Source organism: Monosiga brevicollis, genomic scaffold, assembly GCF_000002865.3.
Source record: "Monosiga brevicollis MX1 MONBRscaffold_22 genomic scaffold, whole genome shotgun sequence".
Lineage (NCBI taxonomy): Eukaryota > Choanoflagellata > Craspedida > Salpingoecidae > Monosiga > Monosiga brevicollis.
This window is the reverse complement of record NW_001865059.1, coordinates 289515-302371: the sequence shown is the minus strand read 5'-3', so window position 1 is coordinate 302371 and position 12857 is coordinate 289515. Positions and strand designations below refer to the sequence as shown.

Sequence of the window (12857 nt, the reverse complement as noted above, 5' to 3'; positions counted from 1 at the left end):
TGCACAGCGGCTAGCAGGCGAAAACTATGCTTGCAAACTGCAGTTGATAGATTTGGCCGGGTCAGAGCGGGTGAAAAAGTCTAATAGTCAAGGCGCTCAAGTCCGCGAAGGTATGCCTGTGGAATTCCACGTGCTGCTCACCCTAGTCGCCTCATGAACGCGATGCGCCATGCAATGGGCACACCGGACTTGTTAGGCGCGGCCATCAACTTGTCCCTCTCCGCGCTGGGAAACGTGATTGATGCTCTGATCCACGAGCGGCCGCATGTGCCTTTTCGCTCCAGCAAGCTGACACGGCTCTTGCAAAACAGCCTGACGGGGCATAGCAAGACGGTCATGATCGCCACCGTCACGCCGCAGCGTGAATCCGCTGAAGAGACGCTGAGCACGCTTCGCTTTGCCGACCGCGTGAAGAGTGTAAAGAACGAAGCCAAGCGTCGACTTCTCTCGGCAGACCAAGAGCAACACCAACACTCGGCGCGCCGGGCGCTCCAGCAAGCCAATGCTAAAATCTTGAAGGAGAAGCAAGCCTTGGAAATTCGGGTATGCACGTGTGGCTCACGCTTCTGACATCCGAAGCTCTTTGCCTGGTTGTCTCACCTGCCCTCACACATTCCCTGGTTTTGGTTTTGGTTTTTCCCCTTAGGTACGTGAGCTTGAAGGGGCCTTGGAGGAACTACAGTCACGGCTGGAGCAAGTGTATCACCAAGCAGGCCCAGCGACCTCGACTCCGCAAGCAGAGGAGACGAGGATTTTGAGCCACGCAACGATGGACCTGCCTTCACCTGCAGACGAGTGCTTGCCCATTGCTGGTCTCAGTGCGCGGCCTCAGCGCGCGAGCGGGGTGAGCCAAATTAGCCACCTCAGTTACGTAGCCGAGGCGGTAGACAGCGCCATGCCGGTGGCCAATCCACAGGACGATACCATGCCTGACTGGGAGGAGACGACGCAGTGGGCTGCGTCTGAGCCGCCCAGCAAAGGAAGTCGAGCCTGTGCCTTGATGTGAGCAATTCTGATCGTACCCATTCCGCTTGGACGTGTTAGCCGACCCATAACTGTTTTCCGCTCAAATCTATTGGAAGCTTTTCTTTTAATTGACCTCTTCCTTCGTTTCGATGATACTACATGTACATGTATAGTGTCGCAGCTCGTTCAAGAGAGAGAAGAGAGTAGAAATAATTTTCAGCGTTTTGATTGTTTTTTGTCAAGCAGTATTGATACCTGCTGTGACTTTGTAAAAAAAAGGTAGTCGGGCGGGCAAGCGCAACAATGCAAAAGGAGAACAATGGTGCAACACGACACAACACAAAGGCTACGCCAGCCCAACGCCATACCCATGGCCCAGAGACACAAAAAGAGCCGGCGGACAGCATAACGGTTGACAAGTATGGGGGTCCGCCCAAACCCCAACAGCGACAAGCAAGCGTTGACCAGACCAGCCGACGCATGACATAAAAACACTAGAGTAGGACTGGACAAACACGAGGCTGAAGAAAATATTCATCGAGGCATCGCAATGCGAGTCGAAGGCACGATACGAGGGGGGAAAACATGAATCGAGGGGGGAAGAGTCACAAGTTGGACGCCTCAAACCGAGGACAAAACAACAAAGAAACATCGGAGAGGAACAAACGAGGCATGCAACTCAACCCTGTGGCATCAGGATCGCTCAGAGGAAAAAGATGAGACGCTTGATCTATTCATCGAAGGTCATCTTGGAGCCCTGGAACTCCTGGACGTTGCCACGGCGAGCAGTCTGGGCTGAGTTGGGGCGGCTGCCGCCACGACCACCGCGGCCACCACGGAAGCTACCACCACGGCCACCACCGCGACCACCACGGAAGCCACCACGACCGCCCTCAGGGCGAGGCGCACGGGGAGTGGCAAAGTCAAGGAAGACCTCGCGACCGGCAATGGAAACACCCTGGTTGGTGTTCAAGGCAGTCTTGGCAGAGTCAACGTCTTCAAACTCGACGTAGCCAAAGCCCTTGGAGTTGCCAGTCTCACGGTCCGTGACAATGCGAACGCTCTTGGCGTCACCGAAAATCTCCCAAACGCTGTTCTCATCAGCACGGAAGCTGAGGTTCTTGACGAAAAGGGTGCTAGATTCGGCGGAGAGCTGGCCAGGAGCACCACCCATGGAGGGACGGGGGGTCTTCTTGTCGGCCTTGTCAAACTTGAGGGTGCGGCCATCCAGAACGGCGTCGGTGACCTGCAGGAACTGCTCGCGGGCGGCCGAGGAGAGATCGGCGTAGCCAAAGCCACGGGACTTGCCGTCATCGCGGTACATGATGCGCACGCTGTTGACGGAGCCGCAGCCAAGCTCGTTGAGGAAGTTGACGACATCATCCTCAGACACGTTCCAGGAGATACCACCAATGAACATGCTGACGGCCTCGCCATCGTCCTCGGTAGCGGCCTTGGCGCGCTTCGAGTCGTTCTCGCCATCACCGGAAGAGCCACGCTTGGCGTCGTCCTCCTTCTCCTCTTCCTCATCATCATCGTCGTCGTCGCTGCTGCTAGAGTCGCTGCTGGACGAATCGTCGCTAGACTCCTTCTTGGCCTCGGCCTTGGTCTCCTTCTTCTCCTCCTCGTCCTCATCATCGCTGCTGTCGCTGCTGCTGGATGAGTCGTCGCTAGACTCCTCCTTGGCCGCAGGCTTGGCCTCCTCCTTCTCTTCCTCCTCGTCGCTGCTGGACTCTTCGTCGCTGGAAGATGACTCCTCCTTCTTTGTCTCCTTGGCGGGCTTGGCCTCCTCCTCGGAGTCACTGTCGTCGCTGCTGCTGTCGCTGCTGCTATCATCAGACTCCTCCATGGCGGCCTTCTTCTTGGCCTCCTCCTCAGCCTTCTTCTTGGCCTCCTCCTCGGCCTTCTTCTTGGCCTTCTCGGCCTTCTTCAGGTCCTTGGCCGAAGGCGAGGCAACGGCGGCGGCCAGCTTCTCCTCCTCGGCGAGCTTGGCCTTGGCCTTGAGCTCCTTCTTTGACTCCTTCTTCGACTCCTTCTTCATCGTCTTGTCCTTCTTCGAGGCCTTGACCTCCTTCTTAGTCGAGCTCTTGCCCATCTACCGATGCCACAAAGCCACAACAAAACAAAAGAGCAGCAAAAAAAAAGTCAGATTTGGTTCCACGTGTGTGACAAGCAAAAAACGTCAAGGCGTTGGTGATGCAAACGCCACCAAGCTTGACGCAACAACCAAATAGAAAAGAGGCAAAACGGCAGCGAGAGCGGGGCTAACGAACGTGCTGTTGCCAAATGCAATGCCAATACCATTCGATGAATGGTAATGGCCAGAGCATTTGGAACAACAACCCCTCGGGTCATGGACTGCCATCACACATGCTTTCCTCAAAAGAAAGAGAAAAAAGCTTGATACACGTGGTGGTGGTGGTACCAGGAAAGACCCTGGCAAGGCAGCCCCGCGCCCTCTTTCGTTCGCACATTGCCCTGACAATAACTCAACCACACACACAAGGCGCTGCCATCGTCGTTCGTACCTTGACTGGTCTGTGTAGATGCGAAGGGGGGGGGGGGAAGATGGAGAGAGATCGACGACAAAAGACGTACGATCAGTCGCAGTGGAAAATACCACACACACTCGCCACAAGCGCGCGTGTTCAGTCCCTTACGCACAACACACAGAGAAAAGAGAGAGAAGAGAGAAAGAGAGAGCGATAAGAGAGAGAGAGAGCTTTGTTTTTATCTCTCTCTTGCTTTGCTTTGCTTTGCTTTGCTTTGCTTTGCTTTGCTTTGCTTTGTCTCTCTCCGCGTGGGTCTCTCTTTATTCTCTGTTGCCTCTCTCCTCTCTCTCTCTCTCTCTTTCTCTCTGTCGCGTGGTTGACCACGAGTTGATGGAACATCAACATGGACAGGAATGCAGCTGGGACCTGCTGCCGTTTGGCAATCGGAGCGGGCTACTCCGTGCGGTAGCCAACTGTGAGTCAAGTTCGAAGAGAACCAAGCAGTTGTTGCCGTTTTCAAACTGGGTGTTTTTATCGGCTCTATGATCTCATCGGCGCTGCCCTTCCCAGCTTCACACACACACACACACAACACACACGTGCTCTCTCTCTCTCTCTCTCTCTCTCTCTCTCTCTCTCTCTCTCTCTCTCTCTCTCTCTCTCTACCATAACAAGGGAACCACATGTGTGCAGGTCGCGTCGAACAACGTTGGTGCGCATGTTTAAGCTGACAGATACGGGGTTATTGCATATCCATTGCTGGGACTTGTGTACGTTGAGGTAGAACATGCCGAGGTTATTGCATCGCGTGCCCTGTTGTGACAATGGCTGTTGTGAAGCCCTTACACACGTGTGGAAACAAAAGGACGCGGGGCGACGGTGAAATGTCAGCAACGCGTGGTGGTGGCGGATGCGTCTCGCCAGCCAGGGGGGTCAGTTTGTATCACAACCGTACGAAACTCACCTCTTATCCGCAAAGTAAATTACTTCACATGCACCCAAATGGAGCCGAAAAGCGCGCAGATGTCAGATGTCAGATGTCAGATATTTCATATTGTCAGATATTTTGTGACGGCATGGCCGACCTGGAAGATCTGGCGGTGACGGCGGCGTCCGTGTCGGCGGCGGCTCGACGGGCCAAGGCTCGGCCCGGGTTTGTGGTGCCGCGGCATGATCGTTCGCGCCGGGAGCAGGCAGAGGGGGATAGTTTTATTCCTGGGTCAAAGACCATTTTTCTGAGAACCTGGGGCTGCAGCCACAACAACTCGGATGGTGAATACATGGCCGGTTTGCTGAGCGCTGCCGGCTACACCATCTCCGACAAGCGCGAGGGTGCCGACCTCTGGATCCTCAACTCGTGCACCGTCAAGACCCCATCCGAAGATACTTTCAACAATGAGATTCGGGATGCCCGCAGTCGCAACATTCCCGTCGTCCTCGCCGGCTGCGTGCCGCAGGTTGGTGACTCGATGTCCACCCTTACCCAAGGCTCATGTTTCGACACACTGCCAACACCGGCCCACGCGCTTTGTCTCACAACCTGCATTTGCCATTGCGACAGGCCTCTCCTCGCAGTGCGCACACCAAAAGCTGCAGCATCATCGGCGTTGGTGTCTGCCCCCGCTCCCCTCCCCTCGGCCTTCCCTCTCTTTGCCCCTTGCCGTTACGTCGTTTCGCCCTTGCGCTCACCAACGCCTTTTGTCGCCCCACACGCTCTCGCCCCACATCCCACAGACCATGCAAATCGATCGTGTCGTAGAAGTTGTTGAAGAAACCCTCCAAGGGCGTACCGTGCGCCTTCTTGGCTCCAAAAAGGTCGATGGGCGCAAAACAGGTGCGGAGCGCTTAGGTCAACCGCCAAGACAGACCAAAAACTCATGACAGTCTGCATTGTCCTGCAGGTGGGACGGCCTTGGATCTGCCCAAGATTCGCCGTAACCCGCTGATTGAAATCATCCCCATCAACACCGGATGCCTCAACAAGTGTACCTATTGCAAGACCAAGCATGCCCGGGGTGACCTTGGCAGCTACACCATCCAGGAGATTGTGCAGCGTGTGCAACAAGTCATTGCTGGTAAGTCCCTTTTCATCCACAGCCGCAGCCATTCTGCGTCAGCTTGGCGCGGGCCCTTCGACGTCGGGTTGTTTTTACTCATCGACCCCTACCCACCTTTCTCCGGACAGAGGGTGTGGTCGAGATTTGGCTCACCAGCGAAGACACGGGGGCTTACGGCCGTGATATCAACACCAGTATTCCCGAGCTGCTTCGAGCCATCCTAGCCGTAAGCGTCTTGCCGTGTGTCCTCTTGCTCGAGCCGCAAAGAACATGGTTTGACCGCTTCCAACTGAATATCTTGCTTGCCCTCTTGTACCCACCCCAATCATCCTTGGTATCTATTCAGGTGGTGCCAGCGGGTGTGATGGTTCGTCTGGGCATGACCAACCCGCCCTATATTGTCGAGCACGTTCAGGTACATTTTTGCTGCCGCCCTGGCTCACTCCACATGTGTCCCGAACTTTGTTTTCTTCTTTGCAAATGCTGCGACGCACAATCGCTTACCTCTCGCTGACTGCCAATTGGTCCCATAGGCCATCGCCGAGTGCCTGCGGCACCCGCGCATGTACAAGTTTATCCACATCCCCATCCAGTCGGGCGCCAACCCCATTTTGCACGCCATGCAGCGTGAATACACGCGCGAAGACTTTTGTTTTGTGGCCGACACGTTGCTAGAGCAGGTAGGGATCCTGCTTGCCCGTCCTCTTGCTGCCCCCACGCCTGGCCCGACTGATTCTGACGCCAACCGCGCCTGCGTGATGGCCCACTGCGCTGCCAGGTGCCTGCCCTGACCATTGCCACAGACATCATCTGTGGTTTTCCGGGTGAAACCGATGCTGACTTTGAGGATACATTTGAGATTGTGCGCCGCTACCATTTTCCCTCCCTCTTCACCAACCAGGTACAGCCAGGCCTTGCGCTCCCAACTCGTGTCAATAAACGCCATCGGCACTTGCCTACCCTCCCTTTAGCTTCCATTTCAAAGTGTTGAACAGCTGGCGATCCGTCACGCTCACACAGAGACCTCTGTCCTTGGGCACTCTCCGATCTGGACCTCAATAGTTCTTTCCTCGACCTGGCACGCCAGCTGCGGCCATGGAGCGCGTTGACCCGCGCTTGGTCAAGCAGCGCACCAAGGAGCTCTCGGACTACTTTCGAGGTTATCGAGTGTACGACGACCAGCTGGACTCGTACCAGCGTGTGCTGGTCACCGACACAGCCACGGACAATGTGCACTTTGTGGCCCACAACCGCAGCTTTGACCAAGTGCTCGTGCCGGCTAATCCAGATTTTATGGGCAAGCTCATTGTTGTCAAAATCACCAACGTCAACAAGTTTTTCATTGTACGTGCTCGCAGTCCTTCTTCCTGAGACGATGCTTGACCGGCAGAGCCAAGAGATGACCATTGTCCTCCGCCACCATGCGCGCTTGCCTTTTGACCTATTCTACATGCCCTGCGTTTGTTCTCATCTTTCTTTCGGTTCTTTTTTTTTTTTTTTTTTTTTTTTCTTTTTCAATGATGTTTGAAGATGGGTACACCTGTGGATGCTGCAGAGGTGAAGGAAGCCAAGTTGCACGCGACAAAATCAATCCCACGTCAGTCGAAATGCTAATATACCTGCTTGGTTTTACTACGCACTGCTGTGATCGTCGTGCTTACTATTCCTGTCCGTTGCTCTGTCCTGCTCTGCAGTGGAGGCGAATGTCGAAATGGCGCCCACCAGCGGCTGTGTGTCCGAGGCCAAGCCAAAGGCATCAGCAGGCCAACTGTCATGGCATTGGCAATTGGCATTGTTCCTGGTGGCTCTGGTTGCCTTTCTCCTGGCTCGATCTCGCGACGCTCAAGACTAGAGCGCCTCATGAGAGAGCGGGCGGGGCAATGGCGCTGGGCGTCAAGACGGCGGACAAATTTAGATATCTTTGGGGGTGGACGAAAGCGTCTCGATTTTTTTTTTATGAGGATTGATGTGTGCCTTGCTGCCGTGACGTCAAGTCACGCGTGTGGAACGCACGCAATCAGAAAAGCACAGACGCGTGCAATACAAAGACTGAAGCAAAGACACTTAAAAAGCCAAACATGAACAGAGCAAAACGGCTGGCGTGACAATACCCATACAAGCAGACATGCGCCTGTTGGCCTGCAGGGCGCCAGGATGTCACGCCCACAAGAAAGAGTGTTGCAGCGAAAGAATGTAGGAAACAGAACAAAACAAAGGTGGCGAGAGCACGACTTCCTTCTTCTTAAGAGAATGATCAACATGAGACGTGGCGGGCTTTGAAGGACAGCTCGACCAGCAGGGGAAATCTAGTTTTTCTTGTTGCGCAGAGTGAGCGCAGCCGCAATATCCTTTTGCATTTGCATGTGGGACTGGGCTTCCTTGAGGCTCTTGACGGAGCTGCAAAAGAGCAGGTAGGGCGCCGCAAGATGTCAGTTGGCGAGAGCGCAGTAGCCCAGGAGGTCAAGCGGCTCGAGGGCGGGGCGCCTGCATACCGCAGATCATTGACAATGTCCTTGGTCTTGCCAAAGTAAATTTGGTTCAGAACGCTGCGCATCTGGTTCTCCATATCCTCAATCATGCGACCAATGTTGGCAATGTGAGGGTTGTTGTCATCAACGGTGCAGTCCTGCTCGGCCTGGCGGGTCAGCGATCCACCGAGCTGCATCAGGCCAGAGCCGTCCTTGTTGGTCTGCAAATACATGGTGTTGATCAAGCACACACCAGACGTGAGCAGAACACATGCCCGATCGAATCCAAACACATGGCGACAGGAGGAGCACATGGCACTGGGCAGTCTGATGCGGGGCTGTAACCCCGTGTGAGTACACGAGAGAGCAAAAGAGAAAATCCATACCTCGAGCCAAAGCATGACGGTAGAGGTGAGCTGGTAGGTGGCGTTGCGGCCGTTGGACTTTTCGAGGACCTGGAACACATGTATGGAGTCCCAGCAGCCCTTGATCTTCTTGGAGCCATCACCAATCTTCTTGATGAGGACCACGCCGGCGAAGCCATCCTCTTCGGTATCCCAAAGGTACACGGAAGAGGCGCCACCCTCATAGTAGAGGTCGCGGTAAGAGTCAAAGGCGTTGTTGGCCTAACATGACATTGAGCAAGGGAGAAGATGTGCAAGTGAGTCAAACGAACAAGATGATGGGTGAAGGGGACTCGTCGGCCGTGGGGTCAACAGGGACAACAGGGTCGGCAGAACAATCAAAAGATCGTGATGGGGGTCGGGTGGGCTGACGGCGTGAAGTACCTGAATTTCGAGCTCGCGCAGCTCGGGGCTGGGAACAACGCCGTCATCCATGGCGGGATAGTACTGGTTGGACCAGGGGGAGCTGGATGGTGGGATGACGCCAAGCGTGGAGCAAGATGGTTGAGAATGATCGAGTAACACATGATAGAAGGACGAGTTGAAAGCCAGGTTCGATGAGCAGGGGGAAAAAAATGAAATAGAAACACTGACCGGTAGGAGTCACCATCGCGGTTGTAATCGCAGAGCAGGTAGTGACGGCCAGACTCGGGATCTGTGGCACGCTTCAGGGGCTGGTCAATGGAGGAAAGCAGATCCTCGCACAAAGAAGGCACCTACACGAGGAACATCGGGATATTTGGAGGAAAATCAAGGCAAAGCCGGTCAGCTGCCGAGACGCATCGGGCATGGAAAGCAAGCTCGGAGAAGGGTCGACGAGAGGACAGCAGATTCACAGAGCCCAGTCTTTGAGGCAAGTAGCTCAAAAGGAGGAGAACGAAAGCGCTGGAACAGACCAGATCAATGAGGCCAGTCAAGTTCTCCTCGATCTTTTGCGGGGGGAGACGGCGCATCAGATCGAGCGCGCAATCCAGCTGCTGGTCCGACTAACAAGCCACCGAGGATGGGTGTGAGCTGAGGAACCAAGTTGACTTGCTCTGACGCACACCAGGAAATGAACACTCTCGATCCTTGTCGAGACGCAGGGGTTAGGAGGGGTGCAAATCAAAGACGCACGTACCATCTTGAGTGGTCACGGAGAATACACGGAAGGAGCTCGTTGGGAGGTGAAACTTGAGCTTGAAGCCTAAGGACAAGAGCAAGAGGAGGAGCAAGTCGAGTGAGATGCCAAATCCCGCACGAACACACCAACTGCCATATTAATAACCGCCAACGCGTTTCCCAAGGCCAGGCAGCCATCAAGAGCGGTCAGTGGTGCGCAACGACCCAAGAGTGCGAGCTTGAATGCTGAGTCGACATGCGACATGGCAGTGACAGCACCACAACATCCAACCAACAACAAAACCATGAACAAGGCTGATGCCCCCTATCAGCAGGTCTTGATCCAAGCACATGTTTCAATGTGCCACTGCCATTTGAACCCTCTCAACTGCCACTGCCAGTTGGAAGCGCCATGGCGCTGCCACACACACACACTGAACGAACGTCTTCCTCTCTCTCTCTCTCTCTCTCTCTCTCTCTCTCTCTCTCTCTCTCTCTCTCTCTCTCTTACCTCAAAAACAAAAGAATGACAAGAACAGCAGCAGGAGGACACACTTCAGAGATGTGGTGTTGTGACCTGATGTTGCTGTAGGGGATATAAAGGGAAATTCAGAGACTGGACGGCAAGCAGGGCCGAGTGAGATTTGAGATGAAGCGATCTGGACCAAGGCCGCCGCCATCGCCCATGAAGCCCTGTGCAGGCGGAATTTCACTGAAGCATATCATGTAGACTGCCATTATGCGTGATCATCACCACCTCTCGCGCTGCCATTTATTTCCTCTCTTCTCTCTCTCTCTCTCTTTTCTTCTCTCTCTTTTCTCTCTCTCTCTCTCTGTCTCTGTCTCTGTTTGAGTTCCTTTTAATAATTTCGTATTATTCAAAGACCAAAACCCAACTATACAACGATACAAATACTCAAGTCCCTATTCCTGTTTTTTCAAGTTTAAACACCAATAAATAGCACACACACACACACACACACACACACACACACACACACACACACACACACACACAGACATCGACGTTCGCGCTGGATGCTGGAGAGGGATGGCAGCGCCGAGGCCGAGCCCGCTCGGTGTGCCGGGCTGGCGGCTGCTGGCGGTCATGGGGATGGCGTTGGGGGTTGTGATGCCTTTGGTTTGGATGCGACCTGATGTGTTGGTTATGGACCTGCACAAGATGCAGCACTCGCTGGTGGAGCTGACGAATCGAGTCGGTGAGCAAGCCACGGGGCTTCGGGGCCTGGGCTCGGGTCTCGAGGCCGCCTTGGGCTTGGGCAACCCCTTTTTTATCCCGCCCAAGGGTAGTCCGGTGTTTCGCACGCGAACGCCGGCCGAGTTGGATGCTTTGCTGGCGCGAGATGTCGAGGTTGCTCATCATCGCGATGATCAGCGTCAGACAGCCATGCACCACCTGCTCCACCTGTACCATCAGACGCTGCTGCAGGATGACCCTCCCCTGCACGCGTTCCACGCCACCGCGCGCCGCCTGCTGGCAGCCGAGCCGCGTTTGGCGCATGAAGGCTACCCCCTGTACTTGAGCCTGCATTATCGCCTTGGACCCATAACGCGGCTGCTGATGAGCCACATCACGCGGGATCAGTTGCGGGACTGCGTCCTGGAGTTTGACGCTTATGGCGAAACGGCGCTGCACACCATGGCCACCAACAAGGCCGCAGGCTTGACCCGCCTGTTTCACCGCCTCAACCAAACACGCAACTCGCAGGTAGCCCGCGCGACCGACGTTCAGCTGCCCGTGTGGGCGCCAGAGAGTGGGCCGGCCCCCGAGGGGCGCTGGGCCTTTGCCGACATGGCGCACTGGATTGGTGCGGCAGACCTTGCCTCCGTCCTGGACGAGGACGCCCTGCATATCGCTGATCTCAACGTCCCGACACGCCGCGGTGGCAACGCGCCCCTGCACCTGGCCGCCCGGACCGGGCTGGCTGCTGCGGCGCGTCTCCTCTTGGCCCATGGTGCCGAAGCCAACCCCCGCAATACAGCAGGATACACGCCGCTGATGCTTGCCGCCACTCATGGCCACCTGCCGGTCGTGGAAGCACTGTTGGCACACCGAGCCGACCCCACTCTCCATGATGCGCGTGCACGCACTACTTGTGACCTTGTTCAGCGCCAGCCTTTGCTGGACCCCCCGCTTCGCGCCAATCTCGGGACGCTACTCCAATGCCCATGGGTAGCCGATGCAGCCCCTGCACCCGCTGCCTGTCCGCGCCACCGTGCTTCCGAACTCGCCACTGAAGTGTTCCAGCTCGAATTTGTGGAACTGGGCATCCCCCTCGTGATTGAAGCCGATAACCTCTCCTGGCCGGCCCGCACGCTGTGGACCCCGGCCGCTTTGGCGGCCAGCGCTGATCCCAGCCTCGCCGTCTCCGTCGGCACCCGACCCTATGCCGCCCTGTACGGTGGGCGTCCCAGCCGCATGAGTCTGCGCGATTACGCGCGTCGTTTCTACGATGCGCCTGCCCCACCCGCGACGGCAGAGGATGCGCTCCCTTATGTGTTTGATGCACAAGTGCTGGCCCGCTCCCCCGATTTGCAGGCACAGCTACCGCCGCCCACCTGGTTGGTGGGTGAGCATTTGGTGCTACGCCAACTCATCATCGGCCCGACCAACACGGGTGCCGCCCCACACTTTCATGGCCACGCGCTCAATGCCCTTGCAACGGGGCACAAACGGTGGTGGCTTTATCCGCCTAGCGCGTCTTTTTTTCAGCTGGCCACAGCCGCCACCTTTTTCGCCAACGTGAGTCAAGCGGGGGTCCTCGACTGTGACCAAAAGGCGGGCGAGATGTTTTATGCGCCAGCGGGCGTGGGGCACGCCATTTTGAATCTTGCGCCAAGCGCTGCCGTCGCCTTTGAGTTTAATGCCAGCTGAGCTGGTCCCGGATTGTTTTTGAAAACATGTGTGTTGCTTTAACCGGCTTTCAAAGAAAGCCTGTCTGATGGTTCTGCTGTGCATGCGATGAAGCAACCGATCTGTTTGTTTTGTCTTGTATTTTGTTCTGCTCGGGGTGCTGGTTGCTCCGCCCTCAATGCCCAAAAGATCGTTGCCCTTGTCTGACGCCCAATTGCACTACAGCCCCCTTGACTCGAACCTCACAAAGCTCTGCCTCTGCTTTACCACATCCACCTTTCGTCCACATCAACCACCAGGCACGACCAAGACACACACACACACACACACACACACACACACACTTGGGGCTTTTTTCTTTCTTTCTTTCTTATTTTTTTTTCTTTCCCGAACAGTTGTCCGACGCTTACGGACAACTTTCTTTTTTTTTTCTCTCTCTCTCTCTCTCTCTCTCTCTCTCTCTCTCTCTCTCTCTCTCACTCTCTCTCTCTCTC

The 12857-nt window shown here is 55.6% G+C and overlaps 4 protein-coding genes across 4 annotated transcripts in view; 2 read left to right on the top strand and 2 right to left on the bottom strand.

The window, feature by feature from the left end:
• Window positions 1-1791: 1791 nt before the first annotated feature.
• On the bottom strand, window positions 1792-3553 carry MONBRDRAFT_35252 (uncharacterized protein; the record flags this gene model as incomplete). The annotated part of the gene is made up of 2 exons (XM_001748270.1): window positions 3495-3553; window positions 1792-3061 (listed from the first exon to the last, which is right to left on the bottom strand). A coding segment is annotated over exon 2 (1269 nt), but the record flags the coding sequence as incomplete, so codon positions are not given.
• Window positions 3554-4534: 981 nt separating this feature from the next.
• MONBRDRAFT_10557 (uncharacterized protein) lies at window positions 4535-6886 on the top strand (the record flags this gene model as incomplete). The annotated part of the gene is made up of 8 exons (XM_001748342.1): window positions 4535-4915; window positions 5193-5292; window positions 5360-5533; window positions 5644-5741; window positions 5862-5930; window positions 6049-6195; window positions 6294-6416; window positions 6578-6886. 8 exons carry the CDS (start codon window positions 4535-4537, stop codon window positions 6884-6886), a joined length of 1401 nt encoding a protein of 466 aa, XP_001748394.1.
• Window positions 6887-7786: 900 nt separating this feature from the next.
• Window positions 7787-9553, bottom strand: MONBRDRAFT_33636 (uncharacterized protein). The gene is made up of 7 exons (XM_001748269.1): window positions 9508-9553; window positions 9284-9373; window positions 8982-9103; window positions 8772-8853; window positions 8370-8609; window positions 8008-8204; window positions 7787-7912 (listed from the first exon to the last, which is right to left on the bottom strand). The coding sequence occupies exons 1-7, from the start codon at window positions 9508-9510 to the stop codon at window positions 7822-7824; spliced, it is 825 nt and encodes a 274-aa protein (XP_001748321.1). The 5' UTR covers window positions 9511-9553; the 3' UTR covers window positions 7787-7821.
• Window positions 9554-10539: 986 nt separating this feature from the next.
• MONBRDRAFT_10555 (uncharacterized protein) overlaps window positions 10540-12857 on the top strand; it is a gene marked incomplete at both ends in the record, with an annotated part of 5487 nt that continues 3169 nt past the window's right edge. Inside the window, one exon of the mRNA XM_001748341.1 lies at window positions 10540-12252. Coding sequence (XP_001748393.1) covers window positions 10540-12252 — 1713 coding nt within the window. The remainder of the gene's footprint in view (window positions 12253-12857) is intronic.